The 22950-nt window shown below is 36.0% G+C and overlaps 1 protein-coding gene and 1 long non-coding RNA gene across 8 annotated transcripts in view; one reads left to right on the top strand and one right to left on the bottom strand.

The window, feature by feature from the left end:
* Positions 1 to 51: 51 nt before the first annotated feature.
* On the top strand, positions 52 to 10630 carry LOC308646542. The gene is made up of 3 exons (XR_014021420.1): positions 52 to 180; positions 9433 to 9595; positions 10495 to 10630. It is a non-coding gene; the product is annotated as an uncharacterized lncRNA (long non-coding RNA).
* Positions 2619 to 22950, bottom strand: part of TTBK2 (tau tubulin kinase 2) — a 151693-nt gene continuing 131361 nt past the window's right edge. For 5 of the 7 annotated variants that reach the window (XM_081289601.1, XM_081289599.1, XM_081289602.1 and 2 more), the window contains 5 exons: positions 20304 to 20520; positions 18434 to 18645; positions 15865 to 16444; positions 9417 to 10660; positions 7229 to 8150 (listed from right to left, as the gene is read on the bottom strand). In XM_081289601.1, the coding sequence (XP_081145727.1) occupies positions 7688 to 8150; positions 9417 to 10660; positions 15865 to 16444; positions 18434 to 18645; positions 20304 to 20520 (2716 nt within the window). In that variant the 3' untranslated portion in view covers positions 7229 to 7687. Of the gene's footprint in view, positions 2934 to 7228; positions 8151 to 9416; positions 10661 to 15864; positions 16445 to 18433; positions 18646 to 20303; positions 20521 to 22950 lie in introns of those variants that run through there. The other 2 variants (XM_081289598.1, XM_081289600.1) reach the window with 2 other exon arrangements.

Raw genomic sequence — 22950 nt, 5'->3', positions numbered from 1 at the left:
GGTCAAGGAGTCGCTGGGGCCTCTGTGCCTGCCAACAGGCTGCACAGCCCAGGAGGGCCCCTACCCTGACTACGCCGGCCCGAGGGGGCGACTCGCCGGGACTCGAGCTAGGATGGGCTGCCGCGAGGCAGACGCAACTCTCGGGAGACCAAGGGCGCGGGAGAGCGGCCGGCTGTAAAGGTGAACAATTTTAAAACAGCAACCAGCCCACGCCTTCTGCCATAAGCACATTTCCGAGAGTTAGGGTTTTTTCAGGTTTACCATCCAAAAAGTAGTTATGAAGTTTTAATCTAACTTCTCATTTTGACCTCGTTTTTCTCAAAGGCTGACTTTTCACCCATTGGCCAAGCTTTGCAATGTTCTCCATTAACTGATTATTTAGGAGAGAATTCTTCCTGAAAGATCAATAAATGGTCTCTAGGGATCTCTAGGGAACTGCTTTACACAGTGCTACTCAAGAGTAATATTTCAACTACTTTCCAGTTGAGATGCCCATAGGCATATTTACGATTAGCTTCTGGGAGATCAAGGTGTGTGAGGGTGTATTTGTTTTTATGCGTTACGAGGTGGGGGGGTGGGGCAATGAACCCAGGGCTTTGCACTCAGCAGGCACCATGCAATACCACTTAACTGCACTCCTTGCCCTTATTTTGAAAAATCTGATACTGGTCATTTTTGATGTTGCTCCTCAGTGAGAAATTTAAGAGAATCCAGGCTGAAAAATGTGGAAGGCAGTTAATATTCCACGTCTTACGGAGGGAGCGTGAAGCCAGGACCCTGTGAATGCCTCCTGGGTTCCTTGGTTCAAAGGAAGATTACAACAGGAACCCAGAGGGTGGCGGAAGCCTGAATCCCTCTAGTGGTACCAGAGGTGTTTCCTATGGAGGAGGAAAAAATACCTTCAGCCAGAGAGAATAATGCACTGAAAGGGAGCTTCTGACAGTTTTGTTGCACAGGAACCATCTCATATTTCTGAACCTGGTTTTCATCTGCAGAGACACTGAACACCTAGTTTCTATTCTTTCAGGCCAGGGCTTCATTTTCCTAGGTCACTTCCGGTCACTGTTTTCTGGAGTACTGCATTTTCAGTAACACTTTTTGCTCCCAGTTAAAAAAAATAAAAATAAAAAAAAACATTTATTTATTTTTATGTGGTGCTGAGGATCGAACCCAGGACCTCGCACATGCTAGGCAAGTGCTCTACTTCTGAGCCACAACCCCAGCCCCCAGTTAATCTTGTAATTGCTAATGCATTCAAAATTTTATTAAATTAGAAAAGTATTTCCCACTTTTGAAATCAAAACCATCACACAAAGAGAACTAGAGTTTGCATGCGGAATGAATATTTTATTACTAGATTATAAAAATAAAATACAAAATAATTTTAAAACAGAACTTAAAACACTGTACAAAGCTTTAATATGATACAAATGATAAAATTAAATAAATTACATTTTTTATGTACAGATGGCCTATACAAAAGCACTCCATGTTTCTGCCAATACTCTGTCCTTGGTTGCCTTAGCAAAAATGCATAAAGGGAGCTGCTTGGAGGGGAAGGGGACTATGCAGTACCTTTGGCGATATTTCTCATCTCTGATCCCATGAAGACAAGAGAGGTACAGGAAAGTGGAATTATTTGTCATCTATTTTAACTCACTGGTTTTGTTTAAAGAGAGAATTCTGATTTGTGGTTAAATCTGATTTAATAGCTGCCAATAGCTCATAACTTTCAAGATGTATATCTAATTCAAAACTGGATGCCCCCTCCCCTTTCCTAAAAGCTGGGAACTTGTAAGTAAATGGCCAAATAAAATAGGTGCTATTTTAGGAAGGAAATCAGAGGAGCTTTAGGAACTGCATCAGGGAAAAGTGAAGAAGGTTCAAGCCTGGGTCATCTGACCTGTTTTCTTTCCTCAGTCCACCCAATTTCAAATCCCTAAGTGGCCCAGTGCTATATTCCTTTATCTGGCTCAAAGCATTTTACTTGAGCGAACTAATTTCACTGTGTTGTGCATAGTTGAAAATTGTTTTGGAAAGTCTCAAAGCTTTCCCTTTTCTGGGAAACCCCCACAAATAAATCACAGCCAAGCTCTGGTTGCCTTGTTACCTCTTGAGGTGAATGAAGAACACCCAGACAGAGTCCAGTGAAGTGCTATGAATTATTTTTTTAGAGATTTAAACTATATAAGAGGAAAAAAGCATCATATGGGAAGGGTAGTCTATATAAAAACTTTACTCAATGTTTTTAAATAGGTGAGTGAACATTTACATACAAAATATGAAACAACATTAAACTACTAAAAGGAGGTAAATTTCCTAACTGTTTTTAGTGTAAAAGTATGTCATCAGCAAATCTATAGTGCCAGGGGCTCAAAGTCATCCTCACATATCCTGTTCTCAACCCAGAACCCTTGGCCCAAGGTCTGGAACACATAGTTAGCATTACCAGTGTACACACTGGGCCCACACTGTTACTTCCAAGTAAAGAGGAGGCAGTAACCTGTTAAGTTACACAGGGCAATGAAAGGAAGGGCTTCACCTCTGTTACATGCCTGCTAAGTATAAGGAAATATTCAAATTGTTACTGAAAAATGTTACTTTGTTGCTATTTAGTATAGATTATATGGAACCTAAAGTGATCCTGATCTTTTCACATTAATTTTCTGATCTAAATTTGCTCAAGGAAAATAAATAAAACATCAAACTTACATATTTTTAAAGTAGAAGTAGACAATCACAACCAAATGTCTTGATAAGCCATATCCAGCTGGGAATTTCTTAAAGATTAAGGTGTGCAGCATCCAGATTCTCCTCTAAGTGGATAGGAATCCTTGTCCAATGTCTTGGGAATTCCCCCTATATAACTCATGTTATATAGCAATGCTGGCAACAAATTCTGAAGGCTCCAGTGACTCCGCAATTTCTCATGACTGCAAGAAATTGCCAAAATATAGAAAATATCCAATAATATGACACATCCACAAAGTACACACTCAAGGGTTTTTTGTTTTGCTTTTGATGAGGGCAGAGGAGAAGCGGGATGTCCTGACAACCACCTGGTTTGCCAGGCACTATACATCTTCCACATGGTCTGAGGACTGGAACTCCTTCTCTAAGAGTCTAAACCAGCATCAGTGGTTACTGAATTGGGGTATATACTGACATAGAGGGAAAACCATAGTAATTACATGCCCTAATCCTATAATACTTTGTGTCAAATCATAGACAAGTAGCTATTTTGCTAATATACTATCTGTAGAACTAAACTCAACAAAGTTAAACAGTGCAGTTGATGTCAACTGTTCTATCTTCTTAATAACAGATGCTAAACCATCTCTCCCCATAAGCAAAGTCCAAAAACATGGGTGGTAAAATGCACAAAAACAGAAATGGGAAGATTTTAAGAGTGAATGCCAACAATTCCAAAACACATGAACATGACATGACAGAGGGATTCTCTAAGACATACCATGTTTTGATAAGATATAAAGGAATGAAAGAAGTTCTTAAAATATGAAAAATTTTGATCTCCAAGACTAAATCTAGATTATCTACAAATAAATATATTTTCAAACAGCCAAAGAAAGATGCATTTTTTTTTCCAAAGCTGCTAAAATTCTGAATTCTGGATCCAGTTTCTCCTTTCACCAATTCCTAATGTTAGGTTAGGAACATAAAACTGTCTGCTCTGGGGAAAAAGGCATCTGTTTTTAATTCAAAGCTACTGGGTACAGAAAAACTATGGTTTTAACTATCTGAGTTTGGGTTTGTAAAACATGCACCAATGTACAACTTTTCCCTTGTAAAGCGGATGCAACTATAAAACATTAGCTTAGGAATCTGTAGTCGGAAGGAGTCTCAGGTGTTTACCAAAGAACCTCAAGTTCCCATAGCAGCTAGGAATCAGACAAGAGATACTGCACATCTAGAACACTGAGTCAGTAAGCAGTGGCTTAGTATGCTAAAGCAAATAATATTGGGTCTCAATTACCATTTTGCTACTTATTTAGGACTTGATTAACTTGGCAACTATTATTAAAGACATCCACTCCAAAACATGCAACTTAAAAAGCAGTAAATGTATCTGTGCCACTGTCAGCAAGGCCAGCTTGCGTACCAGAATTGAGAATGAGAGTGTCTGCCTGCTGAAGGCCTAATATTCAAAGTTGACTTATAATTTATGTCATAATGTTAAATTTGATATCCAGTTTTCCTTCTTTGTTCACTATCCATTAAAGTTAAATGTCTTTAAGCTGATAATATTACTAGGTGGGATTTTAGTATTTTAACTAATTCATAGACCCTGGAGATCTGGCAGCATAGCTGAGAAAGAATACTACCTGAAGGCATTGGGCTGGTGCTATTCCTATCTTCTGTTCCACCCAAGTAATCCCAGAGACTAGACAAGGGAAGGCAAGGTCAAAAATGTGGCTAGGTAACCAGTCATTCTGTTGTGATAGGAGAAACCAGGAGGTACTTGATTTTCAAAAGGTAATTCAAACTTCTGCCCAATAATACTTTTAATACAGTTTGGTTTGTCTTTTTAGTTAATGGCCAAACTGGTTTAAAATTACTTGGAATAAAATAAAATAACTTGGATGATCTGTAACTGTAATCTGAAATATGCCACCACTTAAAAACCCAAAAATAAAGGGGGAAAAACCCCCAAAACCAAACAAAAACATTGTTCTTTGTATAATACTTTAAAATAAAATAAAAACAAAAATTCTTGTGCCAAAAGTGCTTGCTCAGGGCTGTCAACTTCTATTTTTAGCCTAAGATACATCTAACATCTAAAAGTACAAACTATGCTTTTAAAAACCGTTAAGTAAATCTCTTTATATAAGGATAGTATGTAAAAATGGACCTTTTAGTCTATTTCTTTTGAAAGTATCAGAGCAGAAACATCTTTGGTTAACTCTTCTACATGCAAAGTTAAATATTCTTACCCAATAAGGCTGTTATCTCTGAATCTTGATGAGTTTGTTAATGCCACATAGAAATAAAGAAGCAACCCAGTGTAAAGATTGGTAGAAAAACGGAAGGAACCAAGAAAAAAAGAAAACATCCTGTTATCATGTTGCTATCACCATCATTTTTGACTGCCAGCATAGAAACGCCAACAATAACACAGACCCACATACCAGAGTTGTACCCTCATCAGCTTTTCCAATGGGTACTATTAGCACATTTCTGACTAGAGGGGTCAGTATTTAAATTTGTCTACTTTTAGCATAATTTATAGCTAATTCAATAGAATAAAAGATAATTTCCTAATTATCCCCCATCCCATTCTTACTCCCCCCCAAAAAAGTAATGTGAAAAAAGAAAGCAGGATGGCAAGTATTTGGAAATGTTTTAAAAATCAAATTATAATCAGACCCATGATTATAATCCCAGTCTATCTACTCTAATGATAAGGACAGAACTATGTGATTAACATAACAAATCTTTGAACAGTATTACAAGCATGTCCCAGTCATTTTTCCCCTATTAAAATCTTTTTCAAAAACAAATTAGCTATCTTGGCTTGTTAAAGACCACCAACCCTTGCATTACACACAGGGAAGGCAAGAAAAATCTAAGGTGTCACATGCCAAGAACATATTTTCAGAAAATGAAGTTAGACAAGGCCCAAGTGTACATGAGGCACACAATAGAAAAGAAATTTCACCATCTGTGATCTTGAAATTACAAATGGAGAATGAGAAAGAATGACTTTTTATAAGCATATGTCTATATATATTTATAAATATTTATATAATTTACCATGAAGACATGCAAGTAGTGTTATAGCAACTATTATACAATATAATACAGAAAGATCAGTCTTCCAATATTACAGCTGCTTTAAATAAACAGCAAATTGTCTTATCTACTGCATTCCTCTGTAGTGCTTGAAACTGGAGAGAAATTAAGATTCCATACTATGCTACATTTCTTATGGGAGACCTTATATGTCTCAATATAGTGTTTTGAGTTTGTATGTTAAAAAGTTCAACACAGATAAAGAGAACAAGATAGGTTCAGTGCAGCTTCAGGGCAACTTGGATGCAGCATTAGAATGTGTTCACTTGGTGAGGAGATAACATTTCTTTTTTTGTTTCTTTCCCAATTCAACCTATTAGGTTTGGCAGCAAACACAAGGTCAAAGAGAAAACTCACAGATATTTGCTAGAAGGCAAATTTCAACAGCAAACAGAACAAATTACCTGACCTTAATAAGGTCTTTTCAACACAAAACACCTACAGAGTATAAAAGAGCCCATTAAAAAGTCTAGTATACTTTAATTTTGCTTGATTCCTATTAGCAGAGGAGATTAGAACAAATATGATCCTCCTTAGTTTCATAAATTTAGATTACATGGGAATCAGGCCAAGAAGCCCAACTATTGAACTAAAAAACACAGAAGCAGGTAATAAAACAATGAAAGAAAAATACTTAGCCTAATCTTATTTCCACAAATATTCATTCCTTATTAGCTAAATGTATAAAATATAAAATTTAAAGATTATAAGCCTCCATAACACACCCAATGTTTTTGTTTTTCTTTCTAAATGCATAAAGTCACATTCCAAAGCATTGTGCTTCCCTAATATCATCTTGAAGGTTGATATTAGAAAGAGCTGGTACCTAGAAGACCTAAGGAAGCCTACTAACTTCACTCAGTTTTCCTTCCACAAGGAGAACACTTAACAGATTGTAAAGGGGTTCCTTCCATCTTCAAAGATGTTACCTCAGTCTCTTTCCCTCTATCCCTAAAAGCTAAAGCTTGTAAAGTAAGTAGCTTTACTCAGATTTTTGTTTCCTGTACCTAAGTTTCTCAGTTATTTTTCATAATAAAAATGTACTGGGTTAAAGAACTGTTGCTCCAAAGAAAAATATTATTAGCGCACTAAAAAAAAAAGGGAATTGTGAAATTTGTGAAATTCTCAGCATGTGCTGTTAAATGCCTATTAGAATGTATTGTTAAAAGAAGACAGATTGGATTCAGTAGGAAACACCGACTTAAAAAGATGTGAAATCCAGGAAGGGTGCTAGGAATGAAGCAAAGGGGTACATTCTCAATACACTAGATAAACACACAAGCCAAGTATAAAGAGTACTGGCTCCCTGGCAATAAGCTTCATATATATATATATATATATATATATATATATATATATATATACACACACACATACATATACATATACATATATATATAAACATACATTTATATATATATATATATATATATATATAATACTCTAATATGTGAGCAATGATTTCAAGGTTCAGAAGATTTGAATGAAAATATCAAACATTTTTGCTATATAATCTTTTGAGTAGAGGTTTTAAAAATTAGATGAAATTCCTTAAAAGTAAAATTCCATTCTATCTTCTACCCTCAACTGTTGTTTCAAAGTCAGCTAAAAGTTGTGAAAACTCATTTAATGAGTTTCTGCCCCTTGGATTTTGCTGGATGCCCCTTCCTATGCAAAAGGCATTGTTCCCGATCTGCTTGCTACCTGCTTTAGGTAAATCCTTATTATACATTTATGTCTTCTTATAAATAATTGATCATGTTACTTTCTTTTCCAAAAGATCAACACTGATTTTTTAAATAGACAGTACAGAGACACACATGCATCAGGTTTAGGAGGAAGATCTCACACCTTTCCCAGACAGGCAGCCCAGCTCCTATCTGCTGAGTTTACTGGCTGGCTTACTCTTCCCTGGGGGGGTTTTAGTGCTGGCTGTGTGGTGGTAGAGACTGCCAGATCCTTTTGGGCCATTCTTGCTGGGTTTGCAATGTTCCTGCTGGCAGGACCTTCTGGAAGAGGATGATCCTGAGTGGCTGGGAGGTGACCTGCTTCTCCCCAGGTGTGGGGATGAACTCCTCTGGTCATGATGGGGCCTCCCAGCCCTAGATGGTGAGGAACTAGACGTGCGAGGCAAGGAGCTGCTTCGAGGAGAGGCACTGGGACTCCTTCGAGGGACAACTGGACTCTTGGGTGGTGTTTTTGGATTGTGAGGAGATCCAGGGGTCTTGCACTGAGTAGTGCTCCGGGGTTTCTGAGATCCATTTTGAAGAATTTGGGCCAGCCGGGAGAAGAGGTCTGAGTCTGAGTTACTACTCCCTAGAACTCTGTATCTTCGTAGCCTTAAAAGAACAAAGAAACATTTTCATTTTAATTCATTCCAAGTATACCTAAAAGTTACAATGTCCCAAATCATAATGTCTACCATGTGCGTCAAAATCAGAAAATACACTAACAGAACAAAAAGTTACTCTTTCACATACTAGAGATGTGACCCTTAGACCAATGCTTTTCTCTTCTGGCTTTTAGTAGGAATACTATTTCATGGTGTCACTGAGAAGTACTGGAAGAGACTACCTTTTAATTAAATCCTTAGCATTGAAAATACCTTCCTAAGCATGATATAAAACAAGAAGTCATTTAAAAAATTCATTTCATAAATACTATACCATAACCCAAGTAAAAGGCAAACCACAGGCTTGGATAAAAATTTCTTCAATATATTTTGCAAAAATGTTAATTTTAAGAAAAATCACTCAATAGGGTGGTGTTTGATAGAAACATCACCACCAACAAAACAACTGTCTCATGAATAATCAAATACAAATTAAAATTTTTTTTCAAACTGACTCAATTTTTTTCTTTTTTTTTTAACACATGCATATGTATATATTTGTGTGTATATGAACAGGTCATTAATTTTTTCCTTTATTATGGCAATTCCTGGTTACAAATTTATATAAACTAGTTAGAAAAGATGAGACAAAATGTTTTTAAATGCACATACAATGATAGAAACAATCAGTTACAATAAAATAACAAATAGTGAATAAGGCTCTTAATCTGATAAAATAAGTCCAAAAGTCATAATTGAATCAATGATATTCACAAAAATTTTTTAAAAAGATAGTGTCTTGCTATATTGTTCAGGCTGGTCTCAACCTCACGATCCTCCTGAATGAGTCTACTTATGTGAGGTATGTATATTGATCAAAACCATAGAGAAAATAGATTAATGGTTGCCATGGACTAGAGGGAGAAGATAGTAAGGATTTATTGTTTAATGGTTTTAGTGTTTCACTTCACATGATGAAAAGAGTTGTGGAAGTAGATGGTAATGATAGTTGGACAATAAAATGTACTTAATACCACTAAATAGTAACTTAAGAATTCTTGATGATAAATTTTATATTGTGTATATTTTACCACAATAAAAAATTGGGAAAAAAATTAATTTGTACTGTGCTATATAATAAGGCCTGTGAAAGGTAGGGAAGAAAGCAGATGCTCAAAAGCAAGCAAAAAAGAAATGCTACCATTGACGTTACAGTAAAGCAGATATAGAAATAATGTGACACAATTAACATACTCAAAGCAGACAATATTACCTGGCTTCTACTCCAGGCCTTGTAGGTGGCTTTCCTGGTGGTGGTCGAGGCAAGAACTGAGATGAAGTTGAGCTATTGACTTGATCTGTGTTGACCCACGCAACTGGCCTTGGAATCTTACTCTTTCTTGACTGGGAAATAATGGGTGACAGAAAGCTGTCTTCAGCTGACCTACTCAGGTGAGAATCTACTGCCAGTTTTGAAAATGGAGTGAAGACTTCCTCCTCAGAAAAGTGAACAGGAACAGCAGCTAGTTTCTCCTCTAACAGCTTATCAGAGGCACTTGAGAGGTCACCAAGGAAAGACTTGAATTGCCTTTTTTCCACCAGGAGTTTGACTAGGTCAGGCTGATAAGCTTTCTTCTGGAGGAGCTTTTCTTTTGCAGAAACTGGAGAGGAAGATTCAAAAGTTGAGTCTATCTCTTGTGCTAAAACAGGGATTCGACTATGTCTAGTTACAAAGGATGACCTAACCATATCCTTCCGAGTTGGGGGACCATGTTCATTCTCTGAAACACAATGAAATAGTTCTCCATTTCTAGGGGCAATTTTCTCTCTCTTACCCTCTTGGTGCAAAAAAGTAGAGAGGTCTCCCTGATGACCTGGCAAGTCTTCACTCTTAATGTGATCATTCTTAGATAGGCCTATCTGTCCTTCAACATGTGGATCAATGACTCTTGAAGAAATTTCTGAAGTACCAATTGCCAAAAGCTTCATTAACTCATGATTTTTGTCATGATTTGGCACCACACTAAAAGTTTGTGTCTTTGTCACATCAAGAGGTTCAGTAGTAGCAGAATGATCCCTTTCCACAGTTACCAAATCTCCTGGAAGAGATATGTCAATACATTGCTGCCCTTTACTTAACTTTTCATCTTCATTATCTGACCCTAGAAGAATGCTTTTCTCTTCAGTTTCCCCAGGGAGATTCTCAAATTCTCTTACAACCAGTCTATTATAGTCAGGAAGATCTTTTGCTTCCAGGTCTTGAGATTTGTCACTCTCCCTAATATCAGGTAACATGTCTTGACCAATGTGATCTATCTGAAGCCCCAAATCTGTTCTGCTTCCTCCACTAGGAAGTTCACCCTCTGTCACAACCAAGCCAGAGAAGTTCTCCCTTGGAGAATAAAGTTCTACAGAGGGCTCCATGGGCTGAAGATCTTTTTTCTCTGGCTGCTGACCATAGTGAAAACTTCCTGAAGTTGACTGTGTTGATGCCACAGAAGGTCTAGGAATTGTAATCTGGAGGTGGAAGAAAAAAAAATGAAATGTGATTATGTGAAACATCAATCAAGATACATGAATTGAGATTTATTTTCATTACAATTCTTAATACACCATTATACAATAATTTATCATATCTCTGATTATATATAAGTTATATTGACACCAAATTCACATCTTCAAACATGTATTTGGTATAATAATGAGATTTAACACTTCAAGCAGATATTGATCAGGTCTGCCCAATTCATACAAAAAATGGGCAATTTTGAATAAAGATGATTGACATTCATACTCCCCTATTCTGTACAAAATAGTCTCTTTAGGTTCATCCTGGCCCTCCCTCCCTTCCTCTCTTTCTTTCTTTTAAATATATATTTGTAGTTGGACACAATATAGTTGTAATTGGACACAATATCTTTATTTTATGTGGTGCTGAGTATTGAACCTAGCGCCTGGCACATGCTAGGCAAGTGCTCTACTGCTGGGCCACAACTCCAGCTACCATCCTGGACCTTTCTTAAGCCTGCTCTATGCCTGGAACACTTGATTTTTACAGATGACACCAACAGAGAATTGGAAGGTTGGAAGAAAGAGAGTACTAAGTGCTAACTCTCTGCTTCTTCCTGGGGGAGTCTTGCAGTTTCAGTGGTGGCTACACTCTACCATCATAGCCACGGCTCCTGTCACATGACCCCTTTCTCACAGCAATGACTTTCTCACAGCTATGACTTTCACACAGGTTCTGCTTAACAAACCCCTTCTTCCCATTCAGGATTCATTAGAGCTGGCTCCCTCTACTGCTGGTCCTGTTGGGTCTCTTAACTACATCTATAGCAAGTTCCTTTATAAAACTCTCAATCCTTTTGAGTGTGCCATCTATTTCCTGCCAGAATACAGATATGGGATAATAAGGAAGATTTATTGGAAAACGATTGTCATTTGAAAACTCCTAAATTTTCATGCATAGTTTTTTTCATCAATTCTATCAATTGATGTTAGAAATATTACATCTTCTCCTGAGTAAAGGCATACAAAGATATTTATCTATATTTATGTGGTGCTGAAGATCGAACCCAATGCCTCAAGCATGCTAAATGAGCATTCTACCTCTTACATTCTTAACACTGAAATCATTTCAATTCTAGGTAAGATTCAATATCTGAGACGACACCTTTTTGTTGTTATTTTTGGTGGCACTGGGCATTGAATCCCAGAGGTACTCTAACACTGAGCTACAGCCTCAGCACACCCCCAGCCCGCAATTTTTTTGAGATAGGGTTTTACTAAGTTGATCAGGTTGGGCTTGAACTTGTGATTTTCCTGCCTCAAACTACAGATATTACTGATGTAAACCATCATGCCCAATTAGAATGCCCTTTCTTAAGACACTTAAAGTTAGCTGGGGTTGTGGCTCAGTGGTGGCGTGATTGCCTAGCATGTGTGAGGCACTGGTTCAATCCTCAGCACCATGTAAAAATAAATAAGATAAAGGTATTGTATTCATCTACAACTATAAAATATTTTTTAAAAAAGGTGGGAGTGGGGGCACCTAAGTTTCCACACCTTCATTTTTTAAAAAGTAAAATTAGGAGTTTGAAAATAACTATATACACTACTAAGGAAAAAGTCTTCCTGAGAAATTAACTAAGCTCAAATCACTTAATGAAGCCCATGAAGTTCCATGAAGAGAAACCATCTAACATCATGAAGTACTCCCAAACAGAATTCAGGATCTTGAGGAGTTACAAGTTAATTCGAGACAAGATGCTTGGTTTTAGATCTGAACTCTGGCAATAAGCCCAGACCTATACTGTCTTTGGGAAAAAGCATTACGTTCTACTGGTGATGTTATGCTTTAGGAAGTCACCTTATACTTATGTCTTTCTTAATTATTTCAAAATATACTCATGCAAATGAAAATTTTCTAGTATATTTTAAAAATGATACTAAAATCTAAAACTCATGGTAATTTACTTTTTATAAGTTTCTTTTTGAGACCCAAAAGTGACTATGATAAGAAAAAAGGTATGAAATTATATTAAATGCCATGTAACTAGGGAGATGAATACCTACATTCTAAATAAATTAACAGTCACTTCATTATTATATGTAATTCCAAGAACCTCAGCTAAAATGAATCCAGCATTGTTTTCAAGAATAATATACTCCACTGGTCTTCTGAAACTGAAACTGAGTTAATTTCTTTATTTCTGAGATAAACTTTAAGTTTAGGATATAAACTCATGTGTTATGTGTGGTATGAAAAAAGGAATTACAATCTTGGATATATAAATACATATGAACCATCAGATAAGAGAATGTTTTCTTGAAAAGATTCTAAGCAATTGTGATAAACTGTACATAAATCACTCTCATATATTTCCAAAAACTTTATAAATTTTATAAAAATATTCCTTCAGGGTATGGTGGCATATGCCTATAATCCCAGTTACTTTGTAGCCTGCAGCAGGAAGATCTCAAGTTGGAAAGCACCTCAGCAAGACCCTGTTTCAAAATTAAAAATAAAAAAGGGCTGAGGTGGGGCTGGAGTTATAACTCAGTGGAAGAGCATTTGCCTAGCATGTGTGAGGCACTGGGTTCAATTCTCAACACTACATATAAATAAATAAAGGTCCATCAACAACTAAAAAGAAACAAACAAAAAAGGCTGAGGAATAGCTCAGTGATAAAGCACCCTGGGTTTCATCTACAGTACTGCAAAGAAAAAAAAATCCTAAAGTCATTTTCACAAATTACATATCATATCATAGCTTCCTTATATTATAATTATATTCCTCTTTTCTTTTTGTACTTTATACCACTGAGCTGCATTCTTAGCCCTTTTTGTTTTTTTGAGACAGGGCCTCACTGAGTGCTAAGGGCTTTGCTAAATTGTTGAGACTGGCCTCAAAGTTGTGATTCTCCTGCCTCAGTCCCCCAAGTCACTGGGATTGCGGGCATGTGCCACTGCACTGGGGAGATTCCATTATTAATACATATTCATAATTTGAGGAAAACCATAGTCAAGAAGGATAATGGATAGGACTTCAGGATTTTAACAACGTGCACAGCACAGCCTATAACTTCCTTAACCGTATAGAGTACAAAAGACATAAAAGCAATTCCTGTACTTGAGATATGCTACTAATGGACTTAATAAATGATCTGTCAGTAATTAATGTCTTTAATTTCACAATTCACAAACATTTCATTAAGGCATCATTTCATTTTTAAAAAAATTTTCTTCCTTCTCCCATCCCCCGAGTACTAGGGATTGAAAAACCAAGGGTGCTCTATTGCTGAGCTATATCCCTGGTCCTTTTTTATTTTGAGATAGGATCTCACTAAGTTGCTGAGGTTGGCCTCAAACTTCTGATCCTCCTGCCTCAGCCTCCCCAGTTGCTGGGACTACAGGTGTGTGCCCCACACCCAGCTCCATTTAAGGTAATATTTCAATCATTTTCTTCTTCTGTTCTCTTGTTATTTCATATATACTTTTCTACAGATTTAGAAAATCACTTCAATGTTTCCATTTCTTTCATATTTTTGTAGATTTATTAATGCCTAGTACTAATGCCTGTGTACTCATGGGTACATCAGTCTCATTATTTAGTAGTTCACATAGAGCAACCTCATTTTTCAGTTTCCTCATGCTGAGAACTAGCCACATAGCAAGAAAACAATTAACTGTAAACCTAAATATCACTTTCATTTTAACTTAGAAATTATCCTTTCCAAGACTGTAGTGCTATTATGATAACAACAGCTTTGGGAAACTCGACATTTTTACCAAATAGCTTTTCTTAGGAATGAAAGGTATATGAGTACAAAATAGCTATATCTCACTTATGTTTGTAGACAAGAATTTATTTGGAAGAGATATACGTGGTTCCTAATATAGCCAAGAATTAACTTATAGAAATATTAAAAATTTTAACTATTCAAATTTTATTGGGTCATTAAAATTCTACTACAGACATCTTTTTTAAAGACATCTTTATATACTACTTTATAATTGTTGAAAATTATGAGTATAAACACTTATCATTTTTATGGTACATAAACAAACTCTGATTTTATGTACCAAATTATATTTCTAATTTTTAAAAAAACAGTACATAGTTGATAACATGTGAGTAGAGAGGCCATACATGATGTCTCTCATTCTTTGATTCCTATTGCTTACTCTAAATGCATTTGCTAGTTATTTATGATCAAGATATTGTTATATTGTTATTGTACCTAGATGGATGGACAGGGGAAGGGGAAAAGCAGGAAAGAACAGGGAAGGCAGAAATCTCTGCTATAAAGGTGGGTAAAACTGGGGTTGTGGCTCAGTTATACAGTACTTGCCTTGCACTGGGTTTGATCCTCAGCACCACATAAAAATAAATAAAATAAAGGTATTGTGTCCATCTACAAATAAAAATATTTTTTAATAAGGTGGCTAAAACTGCCCATAGCATAATTTGGTCAACTTTATTTCCAATGAATCCCACTTTTATGTATAATTATAATGCAACAATTAAAATAAACACATATACAAATATATGTACATATGGGAGAGCAGTAGAGAGTAAAAGAAGTAGTCAGGGAGAGGGAGGAAGAAAGGGGAAGTACTGGGGACTAAAATGGAGGAAATAATGTTATATGAATATATGAATATGTCACAAAAACCCCATTATTATGCATAATTACAATTCACTAATAAATTTTTTTTTTAAGTTGGGTAGAATTTAAAAACCTAAAGCCTCAAGATCTAAGCAAACAAGAAAGAAAAACTGCTTTTTCCCTTCCCTTGTCTTTAAGGGGGTTTGTAATTACAAACATTTTGTAGGTATACTAAAAATCATAAGTCACAACTCAGGTTAGGCTGGATTTCAGCTCCAACTTGTTCCCTTGGCTAGTCCCCTTTATGCCATGAAGAACCTGCACAACTATACCAAGTAGTCCTTTGATCGTATCAAGAAAAAGTCCTGGGAAAGAGAGACAACCACAGTAACCTCTGCTTGGAGAATTAGGAAGGCATTTTATTTCTCTATTTTGGAGCATAAAAGTTTCTTATTAGATAGTCAATTCTAGAACTTAACACAAATATCACTGCTTATGCCCATTTGCCAAAGTAAGGCCTCTACCATAGAATATGAGTTGATCAACTGTCAGACCTTTCTTAATAGCACCTGAGTGGACAACAAATAACAACAGAACAAATCTCTTACCGCTGTAAGGGGTCCTTCTGCTTGTGCCTCCATTGGACTTGTGGGTGTTGCTGCAATAAACTGACTAGCAGCTCCAACCGGGAGTTCCAGTCTATCTGTGTATTGTTCTGAAACAGCAGTAGCAGGGCACTCTGCAGAAAACGCCAAGACCACACCTGAGGTTTCCTTCTTTAAATGATTGTTTTCTGCCCAAGGGCCCATTTGGAGCTTTTCATCTTGAGGTGATTCCTCCAAGACCTGAAGCACTTCAGGCTCCTCATCAGAAGGGCTTCCAGTTGTTTTATGTCCTAAAGCCTCATTTGTTCTGAAATCCTGAAGGTCTTGTTCCTTGTCTACAATCACCCATTCTTTGGAATCGACTTCCTGCTTGCAAGAGCTCAAGTTAACAGCTATAAATCCATTGCTGCCACCACCATCTGCCTGCTCAGGAGTGTTGGCAGAGGCAGGTTTGGAGGCATCTGGAAGATATTCTTCATCATAGTGCCAGACGTGGTCAGTACGGGATACAACAGGGACACAAGGCTTATGAAGCAGAGCAGGGAGAACAGATTCCTTTGAGTCTCTCTGCATTTTCTCCAAGCTTAAAGAAATGGAAAGAAGTTAATTATTCTAGAGAAACTTTTATTACAAAACTTATCTCTATACAGAGAACTATTCACACAAAGATGAGAGGAAAATATATGGATTATAGCATAAGGAAAGTTTCACAGGGTTGATAATGTTCTTCTCTACCTGCCGTAATCCTGCTTTGGAAGATGGAGTTCTTCTCTTAGCATGGCACACTTTTTAGTTTCTTCCTTTTATTAGACTTTACCAAACTAAGCTTTTATCCTTATTGCACTTTTGAATTTACTTTCCATTTCAGCCACAATTCAAACTGTTTACAACACTGCCCCAACTCTTGTCCATCTTTTTGATCGAATCAAGATAAAAACACATGCTTACATCATACTAGCCACAAGATGGAATGACTGCCATGTGAACAGTAACAGCACATAGATACCTTTGGACTGCAGCACAGGAGGACTGTTTAAAATGGAAACTGGACAAGGCCAACAGTGGAGAAACTGCCTTGGGACACAGTATCTATCATGCTAGTTATATCCATGATCCTTCTAACCTAATATTTCATTGTTAATAGGAACCATAAAAGATATACCATTGAAGGGGTGTAACTACTATTAAAGGTATGTAAGTTTTAATACTAGTGAAGCCTCCATAATTCATTAAGTATATCCCAAACTCTTCTTTTAAATGTTTCATTTCTGCCTTTGTTATCAAAACTTGTTGTAGGGATAATATGCCTGCAACATATTACATTATTACAATATTTATGGGTAGCTCTCTAAAGTTTAACCTTCCCTTCTCTTTAGGTAGATTATGGGTGCTAGAAGAAAAGAATGATAAATATATATTTTCTTACTACACCTTACACAGAGAAGGCATTAACTAAATCAAAATGCCTGTCCTCTGTATATAAATTACTTTTTTCCCTTCTTCATGTATTCACTCCTCTCATTCCTTTCAAATGTCATCTTTATCATACTCTCTCCAGCTCTATACTGCTGTTTGGAAGATCACCTTCCAAACTGGTCAATGCAAAAATATCCATTTGACTGTACCTAGTGTTATGATGTTAGCAGTTACCACAGCCAAGGGTTTTTCTACAGAATTTATAATGATATTGGAAGAAAATTCACATTAAGAATCAAGATGATCTGGGCTGGGGATGTGGCTCAACGGTAGCGCGCTTGCCTGGCATGCGTGCGGCCCGGGTTCGATCCTCAGCACCACATACAAACAAAGATGTTGTGTCCACCGATAACTAAAAAATAAAATATTAAAATTCTCTCTCTCTCTCTCTCTCTCTCTCTCTCTCCCTCTCTCTCTAAAAAAAAAAAAAGAACCAAGATGATCAACAGTTAAATTAAGGACCAACTTAGGTGCCCTTCAACAGATGAATGGATAAAAAAAATGTGGTATATATACACAATGGAATATTACTCAGCCATAAAGAAGAATGAAATTATGGGGTTTTCCAGTAAGTGGATGGAACTGGAGACTATTACCATGCTAAGGGAAATAAGCCAATCCCAAAATACCAAAGGCTGAATGAATGTTTTCTATGATATTGTGGATGTTAATTCATAATAAGGAAGGGGGATGGTTAGGGAAGAATAGAAGTATTTTGGATTAGACAAAGGGGAACGAAGGGAAGGGAGGGGGAATGGGAATAGGAAAGATAGTAGAATGAATCAGACATAACTTTCCTATGTGCATATATGATTACACAACCAATGTAATTTGATATATCATGTACAACCAGAAGAATGAGAAGTTACACTCCATATATGTATAATATGTCAAAATACATTCTACTATCATGTATAACTAATAAGAATAAAAAAATAAGGATGATACCTAAAATAGGAATGAAAAATGAAATTAATGAAGTTGGTGTTACCAAAATGCAAGAATTTCTTATTTGAAAGACTTTAAATAATAAATAACAATAATGATGATGATGATACCTTAGATACTTTAAAAAGTAAGAAAAACTATTTTATACCAGGCCTCGAGAAACTTGTCAGTATCTGGCTTTGGTTCCAGTGTCAGACGTTTTTCCAGCTCAAAGCTGTGGATGGAACGTAATTTTCGCACCAATGGAACATCCCTATCTGGCTGAGTAATCTCTGAGCGGACTCGAATTGGTGAACCAAGACTTGGAGCATTGAGAATACCATTGGCTTGACCATGGCTGTTCTCCTCTTCAGTAGCAGCCTAGAAAAATAGAATGATGAAATATATTCCAGGTATTATAACATGAGAGAAGTCACTGAAGCCTTTCAAAATAGTAGTAATAAATGGTTAGATTTGTTTTCAGAAGATTAGGATATTATGACTAATTTATCTCATTATGAATTTTCTTAAATTATAATCAGTTTCAGTATTATTTTAGTTTATACTCTGGGTACAAAGATGAACAGTCTAAAACTGTTTAATAACTTTGTCTTTTTGTATTACATATGACTAGATGCTTTTAGGACCCCAGTCCACTAAAGTAAAACTAAAACCTGAAAAGGATGTTCTCTTTGAGACATAACTGGCCATATAGTTAGAAAAGCTCACTAAATATATGTCCCCCATCCCCTTACTCATTCCCCCTCTCAAAAACAACTACTGAGCAAGGGATATAGTTCAGTTGGTGGAATGCTTGCCTTGTACACACAAGGCCCTGGGTTCAATCCCCAGCACCCTAAAAAATCTATAAGACAACCTGGGGCTAGAACAAATAAGCAACTAGGGCAAAGCAGAAGAGGCCAAGCATGAATTAGCACAGAGGGACACATTGTCTAAAGCCAAATGCCTACAGCAGCACAATTACCAGGGAAATCAATCCTCACATCAGGGATACTGTAAGTGAGGGACATCTGAGACATGTATTCTGATTAGAGACCATGAAAAAGTGCCCTACACTCTTGATTATCAGCAGCAGAAGCCAACCTTCTCTGAAGGAAGGTTCCCCAACCCAAATTTGGGACTGTAGGGTTCCCATCAATTATTTAATGAGCAGCAAATTAAAAGTAGTCAGAAAAAGTATGCCACCATGCCTAAGTCAGCAGAAACAATTAGGCACCACAACATTAAAACTCACAAAGATGTTAGATATCAAACTTGTTTGCTTAGACACAATATATAGAATAGCCATGAACAAATGTTTGAATAAAGGTAATTTCATAAAAAATAAAGAAATTAAATGATTATTTCACTCCCTCCCCACCACAAAAAAAGAAAGAGTTGGAGTTACTAATTAGTGAACTGGAAAACACAAAAGAAATTATCAAGAATGAAGCACAGCATGATCAGGAAAAGAAAAATAAGAAAAAAACATATACAAGATACAAAAAATATGTTTAATTGGAGTCCTCAGAGAGAACCAATGAAGAGCTAACAATATTTAGTAGAGGATAGTTGGCTGTATATTTCCCAGAACTGATATAAAATATAGTCAGAATATTCAAGAAACAATCTTGCTTGTTTTCCCAAGCAAGACAATACATGACTAGACACATTATAGTTAACATTGTATCCAGCCTATACTATTTTGAAAAAAATAAAATGAAAACAAATACTTTTCTTTTTTGGTAGTACTAGGGATTAAACCAGCCTCCCAAGATGCTGAGATTACAAAAATATACAACCACACCCAGTCTGGTTACTTTTAAAAATACCTTTACCTTTTCCATAAACTATCTATAATATGAGTTTTATGGGACAAATTAACCAAAATGCTGCAATTACAGATATTTTAAAAATAACAAAACTACATTCTGTCTACTTCTCATTCAAAATTGAGAATCATGATACTTTGGTGCGACAATAGAAAATAAATAATGAGTACTTAGAAAGATATTACTTCCTATGCAAGAAACACACACCTTACAAATTCCAAGTTTTATCTTATTTTTGTTGGCATCCATCTCTTCCCAGACATCCTTTTCCTGGGGACGAGGGTGTCCCAAAGATCCAGGCAACTTATCTGGTGACACACCAACAGGAATGCCATTCTCCCCATCACTAAGATGTTCATCTGGAAACACCTCATCCGTATTTTCTCGAAGCAAGTCTCCTGGGATGGGAGTGGCATTTGCAATTCTTAAAAGCAAGGGGAGAAAAAAATCATAGAACTTTAAAAGACCAGAATAAAAAATTTCTATGAGTCTATCTTTTATCTTATTTCTAGATTTAAATGATCAAGTCCATATATCATTAAGAAAGTTAGAAAAAAACTTGAAAATTCAGGTCATGTCAACTGTACAAAATAAATTTCTAAATTTTGAGAATTCAAAAATTTCAACCTGTTTTTAAGTGCAAATTCTAATACACTAATTTACCAATCATTTTAAGAAACATTTGGACTATTTTCCAAGAAGTCTTCATCAATTATAATAAGATTTTCTATTCTTTACCCATTTTCTTAGAGAATTAAAACAATTACAAATACGGAAATATTAAGGGTAGTAAGGAAATAAATAGGGGTTAAACTTGTTATTTTTTATAGAATGAAATGTGCACTGCTTTTTCATTTACAGACTTTATACTAAGCACCACTACAGGCAAGGTCCTACAATACAAAGATGAGGGAAAAAAATCTTTGTCCTATAGAAGAAACTGAAATTATGCAATTGTATAGTTCAGTTTTGTATAGGAAAAATAGAAAATATTAATTGGTATTTTTCTATATATTCCTTTCAAAGTAATTCCGTGTCATCTGACCCTGAGACTCCTGGTTCACAAGAGGTTTTGTAATTCTTAATTATTAGTCATTAAGTAAAAAGGCCTCTGCCAGCTCTACTGTTCTATAATTATAAATACTGATTTGGTTTTTTAAAAATATTGCTGACTGAACACAGTATTTAACACACAAAAGAAAGCTTTTCTTACAAGTGATCTAGAATATCTAAGTGTAGGAAAATATAGTGTTTAATAGATTATACTAACAGGTATAATCATTGTGAGCAGCAAAATAAGCATCCTCTCAGAAAATCACTTTAAGGGTAACAGTTATATACTCTGTCTTGGTGACAAGTACTTCTTATACTCATGGGAAGACCAGTGATGTTTCAAGGACATGCTCCTTCTGACTTGATGACCTTCATTCCTACTCTTGTCTAACACATAGTCTGTGCTTATAGGCAACATGTAACAGAAGCAGATTAAGGGGAAAAGACAAACCAAAAACAAAACAAAATAAAAACAAAAGGAGCTGGGTGCGATGATGCACACCTGTAATCCCAGTGGCTCAGGAAGCTGAGACAGGAGGATCTCGAGTTCAAAGCCAGCCTCTGTAATAGACGAGGTGCTAAGCAACTCAGTGAGACCCTGTCACTAAATAAAATAAAAATAGGTCTGAGGATGTGTCTCAGTGGACTGCCCTGGGTTCAACCCAGGGTACTCCAAAAAAAAAAAAAAAAAAAAAGGAAAAAGAAAAGAAAGAAAGAAAAGGAATTTAATACATGTAGAGGAAAAAGCATTCAAAGCAAACATCGAGAATATGGAAATACACCATAATCTGTTCCTAATATACTATGTGAATTAAATTACTTTCATAAGGGGAACATACTGCATGTTTTGTTCCCACTAAACGTAAGCCCAATATAGTTAGATATAATTGTGCCTCATTCTTTCCAGGACGTTATATATTCTTTATAGAAACATAATGAATGCCCCCCGGCTCATTTTGAAGAAAATCCACTGTAAATTTGGCTTCAATAAGTCACATACGCTCTAAGCTCCCATTTCAGAGTATGATCTACCAGTATTTTCTAAGGTAAGTAATTCCAAAGGCAAATATTCCATGAATCAAATAGGAAATTGTTTAAAATTACATTGAACTCTGGGCTTGGGATGTAGCTCACTGATCAAGTGCAAAAAAAATTAAAAATTACCTCAAACTCAGTGAAAGTCAAACTACAATATATCAAAATATGTGGGGTATACCTAAAGCAGTCTGAAAGGGAAATTCATAGCACTAAATGCTCATATTATAAAAGATACAATATTTTAAATCAATCTAAATTCTACTTCAAGACACTAGAAGAAGAAGAGTAAAATGAACCTAAGACCAGCAGAAGGAACAAAATAGCTCCTATTGCATCAGAAAATTTTGGGTATGTTGTATTGTCATTCTCTTTCTGAAATATTTTTTTCACTCTTGAGTTAAAGGCATATAAGTTTAGAATCCTTACATCTTCCCAGTGAATAGAGGTTTTGTTTTTCTGTTAATATTAAAGCCTATTTTTGTCAGCTATTAATACAGTTATGCCAAGTTTTGTGTATTACGTGTATTTGTATTTTTTCATTCTTAATCTTTTCCTGTCATTATTCTTGTATTTTAACATGTTTGTGGTGCTAGGGATTGAACCCATTGTCTTTTATATGCTAGTCAAGGGCTTTACCCGTGAGCTACACCCCCCAGCCCTGTTGTGATAAAAGCAAGGTTAATTCAAGGAAACCCATAGGCTTTCCCCTATGTCTTAGCATTTGATCATTTGAAGAAATCTGGATAAAACTAAAGGAAATTTC

Source organism: Spermophilus citellus (assembly GCF_964194105.1).
Source record: "Spermophilus citellus genome assembly, chromosome: 4".
Taxonomy (NCBI): Eukaryota; Metazoa; Chordata; class Mammalia; order Rodentia; family Sciuridae; genus Spermophilus; species Spermophilus citellus.
This window is presented reverse-complemented; position numbering and strand designations above follow the sequence as displayed.